Source organism: Aedes albopictus, unplaced genomic scaffold (genome assembly GCF_035046485.1).
Source record: "Aedes albopictus strain Foshan unplaced genomic scaffold, AalbF5 HiC_scaffold_575, whole genome shotgun sequence".
In the NCBI taxonomy this organism is placed as follows: domain Eukaryota; kingdom Metazoa; phylum Arthropoda; class Insecta; order Diptera; family Culicidae; genus Aedes; species Aedes albopictus.
Window position 1 is genome coordinate 1 of NW_026917393.1, and position 16554 is coordinate 16554.

Sequence of the window (16554 nt, forward strand, 5' to 3'; positions counted from 1 at the left end):
GAATTGGTTTCTGGAGGCATTTCTTCCGGTATATTTCGACGTTCATACTTGGGACGGTGAAGAAAGGTGACGATTTCATACCACTTTGACAAATTGCTTGCCAAACTAATACATTTTCCCAACTTTTTTGCAAAAATTCGATTTCTCCGAATTCGGAACACCAGTGCCACGCTTCACAGTGAAAAACTGTGCCCCTGGAAGTGCCTTGTTGTCCAATATGACATACGTTTCATCATCCATGATTATGCACATGTAATTTTTGTTCGAAACATCGTCGTACAGTTTCCGAGCTCGAGTTTTCACATAATCCGCCAGAATTTGACTGTTTTTTGGACATTTCTGTTTTGGGTAAGTTTTCAGGGAATTACGCTCCTTGGCGCGCTGAACCATACCAATAGTCGTTCCACACTTTTTAGCGCAATCTATGATGAATACCTCTTTTTTTCTTTTGAAGATTTTGGTTTTCTGTCGCGTCCGGGTGAGTCTATCAGTGTGTTATGCATACCGAATCGTTTGACAGCATTTTGTACAGAAAAAACGCTAACACCTCCAACTTTTGCTAATTTTCTTAGCGATAATCATTTTTCATAGCAGTACCTGGTCACAATCGATTTTCGCTTCTCATCCGTAAACACTCGCGTTGCTCCACTTGAGGAAAAACTTTAACTTTTAATGAAGGTTATCTTTTGTTTACAACGCTAGCAACACATAAACACACAGCAGTTGTCAAAATAAGGCTTAGTCTTTTTAATACAGGGCCTCAAAGATGTACTCATAATTAACGATACAGTCCTTATGATGAATATTGTGTACTTATTAGAGACATCTTTTCTCGTAGATATCGCCGAAAATTTTGTAATAAAAAAACCTATACCCTTAAATTTTACATACTTGCCGATTTTTTGTTTCTTTTTGCCGAGGTCATCACAATCAAGTAATGTTTTAATGCCGAAAATCAGTATAACAGTCTCATATTGATTTAAATTGAAATCAACACTCAGATAGCCCAGTTCGGAAATTAAAAATATGTGTATACATAAAGACATCGCTCACGCGAATATGATTACATGTTATACATTCTTTTCTCAAATGATTAATTCACCAGATTTTTTTTGAACTGGTCGGTTTTTGCTATTGCAACAGGATCAAAACTGACTATTGCATCTTTTGCACCGTATTCGACCCCCTGCAAAAAATTGTTGTCCCACCACAATATGTTCCCACCAGTTTTAGCATACATTGGTTCGTTTCGCTGCTAGAACTTTTCAGCGTCGGTTACACTTTTTGGATGGTGCATGGAATAATCGGTTTGTTTACATGCTACTTCCTATGGCGTTTGACGTGTGAACAAATATTTCAAACGATTGAACATTTGCACGGTAATCTAAGGAGCAAAGCAAGATGCAATAAGTTATAGCAAAAAAAAACACCCGCGCAAAATAAAAAGCGGGTGCATTTTATCTTTCAGCTCTTATAGGTGAAATGATCATTTCACTACCCACATCCAAAGAAGCGCTTCAACATACAAGCGACTTCATCGATCAAATCACGCGAGTCGTTGATGCGCACGAAATAGGCGAAAAAGGATGTGAAAACAACATGCGCACCCTCATTGAAAACCTCATGCACTATGGCCTATCAAACATCCCTCTTCTCATCTCATAACTTATCGCATCCGATCGCATCTCACCTTACCCACTATGGTCACAGCCTAACACTTTGGCCAACAACAATCATCATTCTCCATCCGGCACTATTCCAATGCATCAGTCAATGCGATGCCTGGGGCTACAGTCAAGTACGCGATGATACTTCCACTGCACACATCTAGGCTACATGCTACCTATCGTCTTTGGCTTCGTTTTTTCCGTTTTTTCGGTCTCTCTTCATTACCAGTCAGTCAGTCAGCCAACCAGCTAGCCATGTACCGTTCACAGAAGCGATAGGCTCTCGCGACTTTTGTTTATGATGGTCGAAGCGAAACATGAAGGCATAGGGTATTGTGTAATGCGTTTTTCGCTGGCTTCGGTGCTTCGGTCGGACACCACCGCCGTTTGTCAGAGTTGCCAGCAGTGTTTTAGATTGCGGCATCCAATTATTGAAATTCAGTTTATTTGAAATACGGTATTTCAGGCCAAACATGTCTAAAGATCCTATCTTACGAAGAGAGGCTCTCTTTGGTTTCCCTCTCTTTCGTTAATATCTCAGCTGTTTATTTGTATTATGATTATCCCCTTGCATTGAACGATGGTCAAAACAATCGTCTTTTAATTTGTACTGCAAAAGTAGTTGAAAAGTGTTCCAATAAATACATTGTAATAATTGAAAGAGAAAGTGAACAAAGAGAGCCTCTCAAATGCAGATAGGACCTATTGAAATGTTTGGCCTGATTTATCCACCATTTATCACCATTATATAACTATTTAGACTAATTGTCTTTAACAATTCGAACTAACCATCAGAGGTATATGTGCTATCACAATTGATGTTTCTGTCAATCTCAACAGGAAATACGTCTTTTGTTCGGTATATTTACCGCATGATGAACCGACCCCTATAGATGCTTTCAAACAAGTCATCGCATACTACACTTCATAAGGCCTCCCGCTAATTGTTGGCAACGATGCTAATGCTCATTATATCATCTTGGGCAGCTCAGACATTATCTTGAGAGGCTCCAGTTTGATGGAATACTTAAAGTAGTATAGATCTTGGAATACTTAACATAGGCAACCGCCCAACCTTCATGGTATCATGGTAGAGGAAGTGTTAGAAATAATGCTTTGCTCTAACATAATTAATCACGAGCAGGCCAATTGACATGTGTCAGATGAAGAATCTTCATCTGATCACCGCTACATCTTTTTTGAACATGAAAATGTTACCTACTTCGCAAACTTTTCGTTTCAGGAATCCCCAGTCAACCAACTGGGATCTCTTTACTGATTTGGTTGCGACCAAATTTCATGGATACTCACCATCCATTGACACTCGAGGTGATTTAGATGATGCCGTTGATACTTCAACGGCCTTCACCATGGACGCTTTTGAAGAAGCTTGCCCTCTACGGTCTGTGAAGACCACGAGGGGAACCCCTGTGTGGAACTCTGATCTGGCCAAGCTTAGGAAACAATGTAGAAAGAGTTGGAACAGACGAAGTTCGGCTGGGTCGGAGACTTTCAGGTCGGCTCGCAAGGCCTATCCAAAAGCTCTCCTGTCTGCTGAACGATCTGGCTGGAAAACTTTTGTACAAATGTTTCCAGTTTGAGTGAAGTCAGTCGGTTGAACAAAATCCTTGCAAAATCTAAGGAATTCCGAGGGAATGAACTTTGTTTTCCTATTGGCGACTTCACTTCCTCTGATGAGGAAGTTTTGGAATGCTTATTATTTAGTACACACTTCCCCGGATGTGTGGATATTCCAAAATGAACCTGTAGTTATGATTCTCTAGCTTTGGCTCGGAGTATCATAACTATAGAATCGATTGAGTGGGCACTAAACAGCTTTGCTCCTTTCAAATCTCAGAAATGAGATATATCCTAGGATTTATCCTAATTTGCTTCAGTAGGGATTTAATTACTTCAAACATGTTTTGAAAAAAACTACTCTTGTTTGCAGTTTTACTACAGGGTATATTATCAAATCCTGGTGGGATATTACTTTAAAGTTTATTCCGAAAGCAGGTCGTGCATCGTATAAACAAGCAAAGAGTTTCAGACCTATCAGTTTGACCTCTTTTCGTCTTGAATGCTTAGAACGCACTGTTGATCATCACATCCGTGATGTTCATCTTGCCAACGTGCCTCTTCATGTGAACCAACATGCTTACCAATCTGGAAAGTTTACTGTGACTCTTTTACACAAGGTTGTTTACAATATCGAGAAAGCATTCGCTGAAAAGCAATCTTGTTTGGGTGTTTTCTTAGATATCGATGGTGCATTTGACAACGTGTCTTATTGGAAGCCGAACGGAATCATGGTATATCTCCAATGATTTCCAATTGGATTTACCGAATGCTCAAAAACCGACATCTCTTCTCAACATTGCGTCAAGCAGGAATTAGGAATTAGGAAATTGAGTGCTTGTGCTTGTGCCCACAAAGGGAGTCTTATCATCACTTTTGTGGAATCTCGTAGCAGATACGCTATCAAGACAACTCAAAAATAGCGGTTTTCCTACTTGGTTTTGCCGACAACTACCTAACATTGTTAGTCGGTATGTGCATCAGCATCCTTTTCGACCAAATGCAAAGCACGCTTCAGGTAGTTGAGGGGTGGTGCCGCCAATATGGCCTTTCGGTTAATCCGAGTAAAACATCTATTGTTCTTTTTACGGAAAGGCTAACCCGTAAAGGCGTTCTTCCTTTGCGTCTCTTTGATTCTGAAATCAATGTAACTGATCTGGTAAAATACGTTAGAGTTATTCTTGATTTCAAGCTATCCTCGACACCTCACATTATTTCAGAATCAAGAAAGCTTTTATGGCCTTCGAACAATGCCGACGAACCTTCGGTAAAACTTGGGGTCTAAAACCCAAGTATATCAAATGGATTTACACAACCGTTGTTCGGCCATGGATGGTGGATGGAGACCGTTGGTCTATGGATGCCTATTAGTGGATGATGGCAAAAGGGCGAAGTGAGAACGATCCAATCAAAATTAGGCCATCTCCAAAGGATGTGCTTAATGGTGATGTCTGGATCGTTTTCTTCAACTCCCACGGCAGTGCTCGAAATTCTCTTTGACGTTGCCCCACTATACATTCATCTTAAACAAGAAGCACTTTCTTGCATTTACCGCCTATCGGTACATACTCGGTTTACTAGAGGAAACTCATGTGAACCGCACATCAACACACACCTTGTTGTTTCCACTTTTGATGAATTGGGACAAAGTTGTCCTTGCTCAAAGTGATCTTACAATTGCTTGTAATTTTCCATATTTGTAGGACATTTGCCAAATTCCCTTCCGGGAAGAGTGGACATCTGGTTATCTGGAGAGAAGTATTTCAGACGGCATCGTATGTTACACTGATGGCTCCCTTCTCGAAGGTCGAGAAGCTGCTAATGTCCACTCTCGTGAGCTAAGACTACATCAATCTTCCTCACTTGGTAGATATAGCTGATGAAATCTTCACGAAGGCCAGAGTGGAAAATGCGATTAGATCTTTTCAGCCTTCTAAATCTGCAGGAGTTGATGGGATATTTCCAGCACTGATTCAAAACAGAGAAGCGGTGTTGATTCCATCGACACTAATTGAGATGTTTAAGGCTAGTTTGAAATTGAATTACGTTCCATCAAAATGGAGACTTGTAAAAATTTTCTTTATACCAAAAAAAGAGAAAGCGTAACAGGACGCATCCTAAAGCAATTCAAGAATATTTTTTTTTAAAACGACGTATCTAACTTTTTCACTGGCCTGAGTAAATTCATTGACAATATTGATGCCCATTTCACTAAAACAGTTTTATATAAAAAGACATTTCATAAGTTTTTTTGTGCTTTACATCACCAGGGATAAGGTAAGGTAAGAAATAAAAACTACTCATTCCATATCATTTTCACAATGGATTTTGACAAAAATATGCATGCACCGAGTTGGTTACACATGCGTCATGCCACGTCACTTTTGTATGGTGCCAGTTTGGTGTATCTGTTACTTTGGATTTTGGCTAGATACGTCGATTGGTTTTCTCATATATCAAAACGGTGTATCTATCAGCAAAGTTTTAAACATCAAAATAGTTACATACGTCGTTTCGAAATATATGCTTAGTTAAACAAATAAAGAATAAATATCAAACATTGATGTGGATTCTTTAATTTGCATTATGAATCATACATGCAGCTGCAGCTGAAAACACGGATTTGTTTGCATTACGAGTTACGCCGGATTGAAAAGTTATACATACTAGAATAAGTCTTTCTTCAGTTTTGTTGAAGACTAGGGAAAAGGTTTTGAAGGATTTTATCAATTCTTCTTACATAAAAGAGCATCCCCTATCTGACATCCAGTTTGCTTATCAATCTGGTAAGTGATCGGTTACGGCACTTCACTCGCTAGTAACAAAGGTGGAACAAACGTTTTAGCAAAAGAAATAGGTCTATACGCCTTTTTAGACACAGAAGCAGCTTTTGACCTCCTATTCATCTATGAAGCGTGCCATGGAGAATAAAAACTTTGACCAATCATACATTGAATTTATACTGTGCTTGTAAAAAGAGAAATCACCTCTGAGCTGGGAAGTTATTCTGTAACAGTAAGAGCCACAAAAGTTATTTTTAAGGAGGAGTACGCTCCTCCTAACTTAAGAACGATATTCTATATCGTTATCCTGTCTATAACTAATATCCTGTTAGTTTACACTTCGTATCAGGACAAGCAAGCTGGTAAAATTATAAAAATCCAATAACAAAGTTAAGAGAAATCCGAGTTTCTGGGAACCCTTCCTAATACGTATACGACAGCTAGCAAAATACCAACAAAAGCACCAATGGTGCTGCAATGAAAATCCAAATCCAAGGTCTTTTCTGAATGTACTTTCCATAAATTCATCGCAATGAAGGCAATCATCTCTTGAAAATCCTTCCATCGAGCAACCTTCATAAACTTTGAATTTCGCTTGAAGCATTTTCTCCTCTCATGCGTATCAAAAATTCAACCAAGTCCCAAAAAGTCTCCCACACAAGAACGAGGGCACAATCTCCATTTTCCTTCCGTCAGCCCCGCTTTCGATTAACCAGGCAGTAGCCCGTGTCCCCTCCTAGGTAGGCATACGTCCCATTTTCGTCTTCTTTCGTTCCTTTGCGTCCGCCTTGTTTGATGTCAAAAATTGATAATCACTCAGCCGCCGCCATCGGGCAGGAAAAATCAAAACACTTGAACCTGGGCGCTATAGCGCGGTGCAGATCCGAACGCTTCTTCTTCTGCGACGAAGGCGACTCGCAGATCCATAAAGCAGCCACTATCTCTAGTTAGGTATAGGTAGGCGCTCCTCTTTCTTGCTTCCATCATAACCTGACGAATCCGATGATGGCGAGATGGCACACACTTTCCAAGGCGACGACGACGGCACCACACATCCACCAGAACGTAAACATCGCGTACCGAGATACCGACCCACTCCGGGCACCAAAATCACTTCGATTCCGTAGAATATTCCATTTACCTTCTCCGGAACGTAGAAGCGGACGCTTTTTCGGCAGTTTTGCACCGTTTTTTGCTGGTTGATTTTCACTGGAATTTCGACGACGACGACAACTGCGACGAGACGAGAAACGAATATGCAATCTTTCACAATGTGAAAACCCTCTCGCACGTCTGGCTTCGAAGTTCGAACTGATGATGACGATGATGCTGAGATCGCTCTCTCGTTCTCGTATTTTTAGAAAACTCACGCTCAAAATGTTCCACGCATCAGTGATCTGTGGAGACTTCTCCAAAAACGTCTTCGGCACCCTACACGGAGAGACGAAACTACCCAAAAGTGAGTTCTTTCCACCAACTTCGGGGTTGCGTGCGTCAAGCCAATTTTGAGTTGATGGAATCGATGTTTTTGTTGGGTTGTTCCCGCTTGCTTCCATGTGAAAAAAATACCTAATTTTAAGTTTTTTCCACCCAATCGAAATTTTGACTAGGTTGTATTCACTCATATTTGAGTACTGTGCTAGAAACTCAGTGTTGGCTTGACGCACGGAACTGCAAAAGTTGGGGTGTTTCTCTCTTCACTCTCTGACAACAATAGAAAGAGCGCATGAAAAGGGAGATGAAAAAGAACTCAAAATTGAGTTTAAAAGTACCTAATTTTGAGTTTTTCAGTTTCTCCGTGTACACACTACTCAAACGGTTTGACCAACATTGACTCCGCCCCCAGGTTGGTGGTTGAGTTGGTGCTGTGTTTGACCGTATGTGATGCTGTTTGACGAACTCTCTAAAATAAAAGCTCTCATTTTTGAGTAACACCCATGCCGCACAGGGACTGTGTTGGAAACACACATTTTTTAAAATTGCTCGTACGCTCACATTTTTGCAAAATATCAATATTTTTCGGTATTTGAAGGTGGTTTATAAACCCAGTGAGGTTGCCATGTCGAAATTATTGCAAAATACATGTTCATGTGGCCGTACAAGCAATTTAAAAAAAATGTGTGTTTCCAACACAGTCATGTGCGGCATGGATGTTTACTAAAAATGTGCAAGCCGAACACATTTTTGAGCGTAGCCGTTTTTGCGTGAACCGATTTGGCAGTTCAGGGCCCATATAGCCGAGGCGGTAAACGCACGGGTATTCAGCATGACCATGCTGAGGGTGACGGGTTCGATTCCCGGTCGGTCCAGGATCTTTTCGTAAAGGAAATTTCCTTGACTTCCTTGGGCATAGAGTATCTTCGTGCCTGCCACACGATATACGCATGCAAAATGGTCATTGGCAGAGGAAGCTCTCAGTTAATAACTGTGGAAGTGCTCATAGAACACTAAGCTGAGATGCAGGCTTTGTCCCAATGAGGACGTTACGCCAAGAAGAGAGAGAGAGAGATTTGGCAGTTCGTCAAACCGATTTGACGGTTGACGGTTTGGTCGGCAAAAATCAAACCAGTTTGATTTTACTCAAACCAACGGTGGGCGGAGCCAATGTTTGACGAACCGATCGTACCGTGTGTAGCGTTGTTGCACAAACATAGTGCGATTTCAAATGGGAGAAGATGTTGGTGCAACCAAAGTGACATGTTGGTGCAACACGATTTGGCAGTTCGTCATACAATTGCAGAAACATTCGCAGGTTCGACCAACCTGGGGGCGGTGGCAATGTTGGTCAAACGGTTTGAGTAGTGTGTAGGGTGCCGCACGCTGATAAAAATTTGGTCTTCTTGGCACTTTTGCAACCTTCGCGGGGAAAAGAAGACCGTCTCTAAATATGTCACTAGCAAACAAAAAAACATATAGTACAGCCTGGATTCGCTGGTTGGGTCACGACTGCGCCCCGATTACCGAATCGTGTTCGTTCGTTGGGGCAACTGACAACTGATCAGAATGCTCTAGACACACGCAAGAGACGAGAAATACGTCACAAAACACTCACATACTTGCGCAAACGTTATGTATATAGGAGCTTAGATGCGACGGCGGTCAGACGTCAAACTCGTTTTGACATCGATTTTGACACTGACTGTGCTTTTAAGTGATTTTGCCCCAACCAGTGAACATTCAACCAGCGAGCCCCCAACGAACGAATCGACACTGTACAAGATAAAAGTCCTGTTCAACGACGTAGGTTGAACTTGCTCGAAGTTGCTGCACCCTACTCTTAGGGAAGATTTATTTATTACGTCCATAGTTTTTCGGGATTTCTAGACCCCCCTACCCCCTCTGTCACGCTTTTCTCCTATACCCAATACACGTACTGTCACACTTTCCTAGACAACCCCTCCCCTCCCCCAAACGTTGGACGTAATTTATGAACGTTCCCTTACCCGTTTGTTGACTAATGGGTAAGAGCAAGATGCAGCAACTTCGAGCAAGTTCAACCTGCGTCGTTGAACAGGACAGCGCTTTGCCAAATGTGCAAATATTTGGCAAAATTTGACAAATTTATTTGTCATGCGCGTACTGACCAAATAAATCTGCAATATTGCGCATTGCGCGGTTATAAGTGCGACGATGAAGTGCGGAATCTCAAATAAAAGTGCGATTTGGCGTCAGATCGTTCCGGTGTCTTCACCGCACTTATTCATTAGCTCGTGATGAATAAGTGCGGTGAAGACATCGGAACGATTTGATGCAATATCGCACTTTTATTTGAGATTCCGCACTTTGTCGCAGTCCAGTTAGCAATGCAATAAACTATAACATTGTTGTGCAAATATTTGCCTAACTTTGTCACGGCGAATAGTTGCTAATATTACAAATTGAACCATTTTCAAGTAAGTCAATATAGCAAATATTTGCAACTCTGATCAGTACTCGAGTGGCAAACATGTGCAAATAGGAGTTTGCCTATTGGGTTTTTTAGGGGTATCCAGATTATTGCATATTCGGATTCTCCGTCCAAAAATTAGTCGAAATTCAAAATTTTATCATTTTTGGTGCCCGGAAACTATTTTTAAAATGAATTTGAAGTATGGAGGAATTTTTTTGTTCGGGGCGAACTGTCACTTTATCGATTGAACTGTAATTCTATCCACGGAAATTAAAACTGTTTTGTTTATTTACCTATCAAAACAAAGGAATTGGAACGCAATAAAATCACTTTATACTCAGAAAAATGAGCTCTTTCGATTAGGCTAAAGAAAATGGTAATATTTACTTCACTAAACAACCCAATTGTTTGTCATACGTGTACTGACCATTGACAAATAATAGCCAAACGGCAAACGTCTGCTAACATCTGATACGTCAAATAGCCAAATATTTGCACATATTGGCAAAGCGTGTACTGAATGCTTAAAGATTGACGCTAGTGTAACCATTGTTCCGGCGCCGCAACATGTCAGGTACATATCTGTCAAATCTGAATGTGGATGTCTCGAAATCACTACACCGATTATGCTGATCATCGACGACAATCAGCACGATTTGCATTGGGATTTATTTATTTATTTATTTGTCTAATCAACAGGCCCCATATAAGCCCCAATGATGTTTCTTAAATCTAAAGTCTAATATTACATACCTAAGGAATCACAGTCAAATATTCTTCTTCTTCTTGGCGTAGCGTCTTCACTGGGGCAAAGCCTGCTTCTCAGCTTATAGTGTTCTATGAGCACTTCCACAGTTATTAACTGAGAGCTTCCTCTGCCAATGACCATTTTGCATGTGTATATCGTGTGGCAGGCACGAAGATACTCTATGCCCAAGGAAGTCAAGGAAATTTCCTTTACGAAAAGATCCTGGACCGACCGGGAATCGAACCCGTCACCCTCAGCATGGTCATGTTGAATACCCGTGCGTTTACCGCCTCGGCTATATGGGCCCTCCTCACAGTCAAATATAAAACTGAACTATAAACAATAGAAAGACTTCACTAACAGTCAAACAAAAAAAACATAAAAACTAAGTTGGCCTTGAAAAAAACAAACTAAACCTTCGGCGAAGGATTTGACGAGAAACATTAAAGTCAAGCAATGAGCAAACTCTGTTAAAATTACGCTGTAACCCATTTACACTCCCAAACATGCTGTAGTTCGTTCGGTTCAACGGTGGTCGCAGCATATAGTTGTTGCGAAGAGCACGAGGCTGAACATTGATGTCGATTTGTCCCAGGATAGCGGGACAGTCAATGTGTCCCTGCAGAATATCTGAGATCAACAGAGCCCTAGCAGTATCTCTGCGGGACGATAATGGTTCTAGGTGGATCAGTTGACAATCCCTAGTGTCACTCTTCGTATTTCTTCGTGATAAATGTACGACTCGTGCTGAAAAAAAAATCAACTTTTTGCAACTCGTCACATAAATAACTATTGAGTAACCAAATGCATTTTCCTCACTTTTTAGCGAGGACTTTCAGAAAATCGTCACTAAAACATTTTGGAAGATGAGGTGTAAATAGTGGGCCGGTCTCAGCGAGAGTTGCAGCTGCTCAGCTTCCAAAGTGGTGAGCTGCGATCGGACTTTGATTTTTATCAAAATTGATATTTATTTAATAAAAGGGTGACATTGGGTATTATCGGCAGATTTGTTCTCTTCGTCATGGGGGGTTTATGTCAGCCAAATTGCCTGAAACTTGCCCATCTAATTCACATTGGTTGGGAAGGATTTGGGGCCAACTCTAAGTTCAATAGTTTTAAAAAAAAACCCAAGACGAAGTGAACAAAACGGCCGAGAATAGGTAATTTCCCCTATATTATTTATTATTTATCGTATACGATGCCAAATCGCATTTACCGAAAATAAAAATACAGAAAAAAACGCAAAGCTGACAACACTGCTTACTCTCCACACTCACGCATCAAAAATTATTATTTTTCTCGCGAGAGAGCTTGTGCTCTCTCCCATTCTCCCATCGATCTCAATGATGACATCTTCGATGATGACACCCAAAGAATGATGGTTAGAGATGGATTTTCAATGACTGTGCCTGACAGTGCCTGACATCTTGGTAATGTTTTCTGTGTAGCGTTGTCGAAAAATTTCATTCATTTCCAGATTTAGCTAAAAATATCTGATAAATCAATAAAATTTGGGTAAGTAAAACACTTGCAGTAGTTGAAAATGTAATTAGTTGCAATAGCGATCAATTGAACGGTCAAATAATCCTACGTTCTGCTTCTAAACAGCGATAGCTACCGGCGTAAATATTTGCCCACAGCTCTGCAGAACTATCTGGTCTCGAAAAGTATGGAGGATCAAATTCTAGATGAGCTCAGAAACGTCGGGTAAGAGATTGTCTGATATGCTAACTATTGTGAGTATAGCAGACTGATTATTTCATTCATCGGTAGGTATGAGGGCCCCTTTCTGGATCGGAACTATGCCTGCACGGCCATCGGTGCCGGTGCCAAGAGTGGCGAGTTCCAGGATATGGTGATCTGGCTGACCGATGAAATCCGGATTCTGGGAAAGTTGGATGAAAAAATCTCGAAAAGCGAAGACGCCAATACTTTCGTGCTGGAGCTGTCTGGGTTCTTGAAGGAACTGACCTGTCCGTATGCGAATCTCACCTCGGGTCATGTGTCCGACCGGCTGCAGACGTACGACTCGAAGATAATTCTGTTGGAGTATCTGATCAACGAGTTGATGGCGTTCAAGATGATTGAATCTTTTAAGCCGAAGGAGAAGGCGAATGTAATCACGCTGTTCGAGTCCCCCACGGCTTCGGCATTGAAGGATATCTCGATTACGTTGGGACTGGGCAGGCCTCCCAACAACATTCCGGCTAAGGTTTTGTTCGAGAAGATCAATGTCCATCTGGACGACACCATTCGAGTTTCGGGGGAGAAACGACTGAGCACTCCCTTGTTTACCCCGAAGCAAAAGCTAACAATGGAGCAATGGAACAAGCTGGATAGCTTACAGAAGGATTTGGACAGCGAGTACGATATGAGGCGGAAGATGTTACTCACTCGGTTGGATGTCACGATCCAGAGCTTCAAGTGGTCTACCCGGGTGAAGGGAAAGGACGGCCAAATGAACGAGCGGTATGCCGAAAAGCGTAAAATACTAGACTCCTTGCAAACGGGAGGAAAAGATACGGATTTGGCGGCATTGCTAGGTGCCCGGGAGATCATGGCCATTATCGAGAAAACCAGCAGCGCCAGCGTTCGGAAGAACACCAAGAGTAAAATTCAGCGGCACATTATTGGCCGGGTTCCGGACCGGGGTGGACGTGCCTACGAACACAAGCCACCCCCGCTGGAAATGCCTTCGTGGCAAACGCAACGAAGCACGGGTGGACCCGGAGGTGGTGGCCAACGAGGAGGATTCGGCGGTGGACGGGTGAGTAGAATGGATTGAACTGTTTGAAGTATGTATTTGCCTTTTTTTCGGTTTAATTGAAAAGAACATGTACTTTGTAAAATTGCACCGTTTGGATGTGGCCCGTAAAGAAACACGGTACCAAGCCTTTTCGGTGTGAGTATACTCTATAGAGAGTTTCGGTGCTTCTTGAGAACAGCACAGGAATTCCATTCCCTGGCATTTCGCAATGGCGAAATTCGGTTGTTTCAGTCGCTCTAGGTCGTACCAAGCCGGCCGTCTATACCGTACATTATTGCTCATGCAGAGTTTTTGGCGCAGTTTATGAAGTAGAAGTTGTTTAAAACTGTTGTATTAACATAACTATTTAAATAATTTTTCGTCGAACAAAAGTTTGAGCCATCGTTCACCCACAGATAACAGATGTTTATTCTAATATACAATGTGTGTCAACTTTTTCAACCGTTATTTCAATAAGAAAACCATTTAGAGATCGCATTCATAACGCTTGAGTGAAATGACAAACGCAAATAATCTCTGTCGGATAGAAATGACTGCAGCAATTCGTTGTATAGATGGAAGCAGCGAACAACGTATTTAGTTTGTACAGTTTTAATACAGGTTTTGAGTTAAATTTTGCTCTAAGATAAACATCTGTTATCTGTAGTTTACCTTATTTGAACTCAACTAACATACAATTCACTTTAATTTGATTGCAACCATGATAGGATGCCACCGTAAGTTAATACACAACATTATCATTTCCTTGCCGTTTACTAGTATGAATTTATTTCTCTCCTCCTAGGGTGGCCATCAGAACCGTGGTGGCGGGGGAGGAGGATTCCAGCAACACGGCGGACATCAGCAGCATGGTGGTTACCAGCAACAACAGCAACAGGGTGGCTACAACCAAGGAGGAGGTGGGGGCGGTTACAGCCAGGGAAGTCAGTCGGGCGGAAGTTACCAGCAAAGCCGCGGTGGAGGCGGTGGAAGCCGTGTGCAAGGGGGCTGGTCACAACCTCAAAAAGGTAAGTTTAAGAATGTGAAAGTCAGCATTTCAAAGACTGACTGAAAACCTTTTCCAGACTACAACCAAAGCTACAGCGGTACTAATAGCAGTAGCGGGTACAGTTCCGGAGCAGGTCGAGGATACTCGAGCAGTGACCAGTACAGCAACAGTTCTGGAGGGTCTAGCTACCGCGGTGGGGGTGGCGGTGGCGGATCAGGATATGGAGGAGACCAGCAATATAATAGGGGTAGCTCTGGTGGGGGCGGTGGATACGACAACAATCGAGATCGTGGCTACGATAATGATTACAATCGTGGTGGCGGCGGAAGTGGTCGTGGCGGAAGTGGCGGTGGTGGCCGGTCCAACTACAACCGCGGTGGGCGTCGCTAAACAAGAGATTAAGCATGATGAAAGGCATTTTTTCCAATTGTCCAATTCTATTGAGATAAGCTTCTTCTCATTGAAGAACACTAACTACTGTACCGGTACATTCTATTGTAGAAAAGTGTGTTCGTAGGATGTCTCTTCGAATCATTACGATTAATATAAATTTGCTAAGGCTTGAAAAATAAGTAACTACCTAAATAGTTGTTTTTTAGATATGATGACATCCATTAAGTAGTAGCACGGTAGTGAGTAAGTACTCTTTCGATTTCTCTTCGTAGCTTTACAAAATCTTACTTCGTAATTGCTAAGTAACTGTAAGGACTGTATCGTTAATTATGAGTACACCTTTGAGGCTATGTATTAAAAAGACTATGCCTTATTTTTACAACTGCTATGTGTCTATGTGTTGCCAACGTTGTGAACAAACGATAACCTTCAAAAAAAGTAAAAGTTTTTCCTCAAGCGGAACAATGCTAGGGTTTACGGAAGAGAAGCAAAAATCGATTGTGATCAAGCACTGTTATGAAAAATGATTATCGCTAAGAAAATTAGCAAAAGTTGAATGTGTTAAGGTTTTTGTTGTCCAAAATGCTATCAAACGATTCAGTATGCATAACAAACCGAAAGACTTACCCGGACGCGGCAAAAAAAAAACAGCTGCCTCCAAGTCGAATTTGGATAGCAAAATTTGCAAAATAGTTAAAAGAAAATAGGAGGTATCTGTAGTAATAGAGACAGAGAAGAGAATGATTGAAGCGAAAAATATGCGCCTTCTGATTGGCCGACCCAGTGGAAAGCTAGAATGAACAACAAAAGCGAACATACAAAAAGAGCTGCGCATCGTGGATTCAATTCAGTTGATAGACGATAGTGGATACGAACGGACGCACCAAAAGGCAGCAGCAATGGCATTTGCAGTACACAGCAGTCTACCACAGAGAGGTTTTAAAGAGTTTCCTCTCTGCGGTCGGTGTTGTGGCTGTCAGAATAGCCGCAGCGGTCACGACAATTGGCACAGTAGAGTCTCCCTAATATTTGTAAGTATAAATGCATTAAAAAAGCAAACTGGCGAGTAAAAGGACAGTTTTGCGCTAGTAGAAAAATAGCAGTCTGGCGGAAGGACAGACTTGCTGGAAATTAAAGCAAACTGGCGAGTGAAAGGACAGTTTTGCTCCTGTTGAAAAGAAGCAGTCTGGCGGAAGGACAGACTTGCTGAAAATTAAAGCAGACTGGCGAGTGAAAGGACAGTTTTGCTCCTGTTGAAAAGAAGCAGTCTGGCGGAAGGACAGACTTGCTGAAAATTAAAGCAGACTGGCGAGTGAAAGGACAGTTTTGCTCCTGTTGAAAAGAAGCAGTCTGGCGGAAGGGCAAACTTGCTGGGAATTGAAGCAAACTGGCGAATGAAAGGACAGTTTTGCTCCTGTTGAAAAGAAGCAGTCTGGCGGAAGGACAGACTTGCTGAAAATTAAAGCAGACTGGCGAGTGAAAGGACAGTTTTGCTCCTGTTGAAAAGAAGCAGTCTGGCGGAAGGGCAAACTTGCTGGGAATTGAAGCAAACTGGCGAGTTGTTATGCTCTTAAAACATGGGAAATTGAAAACTAGAGAGTAGGGGTGAGAGGGAATGTAGTAATAGAGACAGAGAAGAGAATGATTGAAGCGAAAAATATGCGCCTTCTGATTGGCCGACCCAGTGGAAAGCTAGAATGAACAACAAAAGCGAACATACAAAAAGAGCTGCGCATCGTGG

At 41.8% G+C, this 16554-nt stretch overlaps 1 protein-coding gene across 1 annotated transcript; it reads left to right on the forward strand.

Moving 5' to 3' along the window:
• The first annotated feature begins 12040 nt into the window (after positions 1-12040).
• On the forward strand, positions 12041-14996 carry LOC109413133 (protein FAM98A). The gene is made up of 5 exons (XM_029857742.2): positions 12041-12180; positions 12274-12372; positions 12439-13432; positions 14217-14439; positions 14497-14996. The coding sequence occupies exons 2-5, from the start codon at positions 12335-12337 to the stop codon at positions 14808-14810; spliced, it is 1569 nt and encodes a 522-aa protein (XP_029713602.1). The 5' UTR covers positions 12041-12180; positions 12274-12334; the 3' UTR covers positions 14811-14996.
• The last annotated feature ends 1558 nt before the right edge of the window (positions 14997-16554 follow it).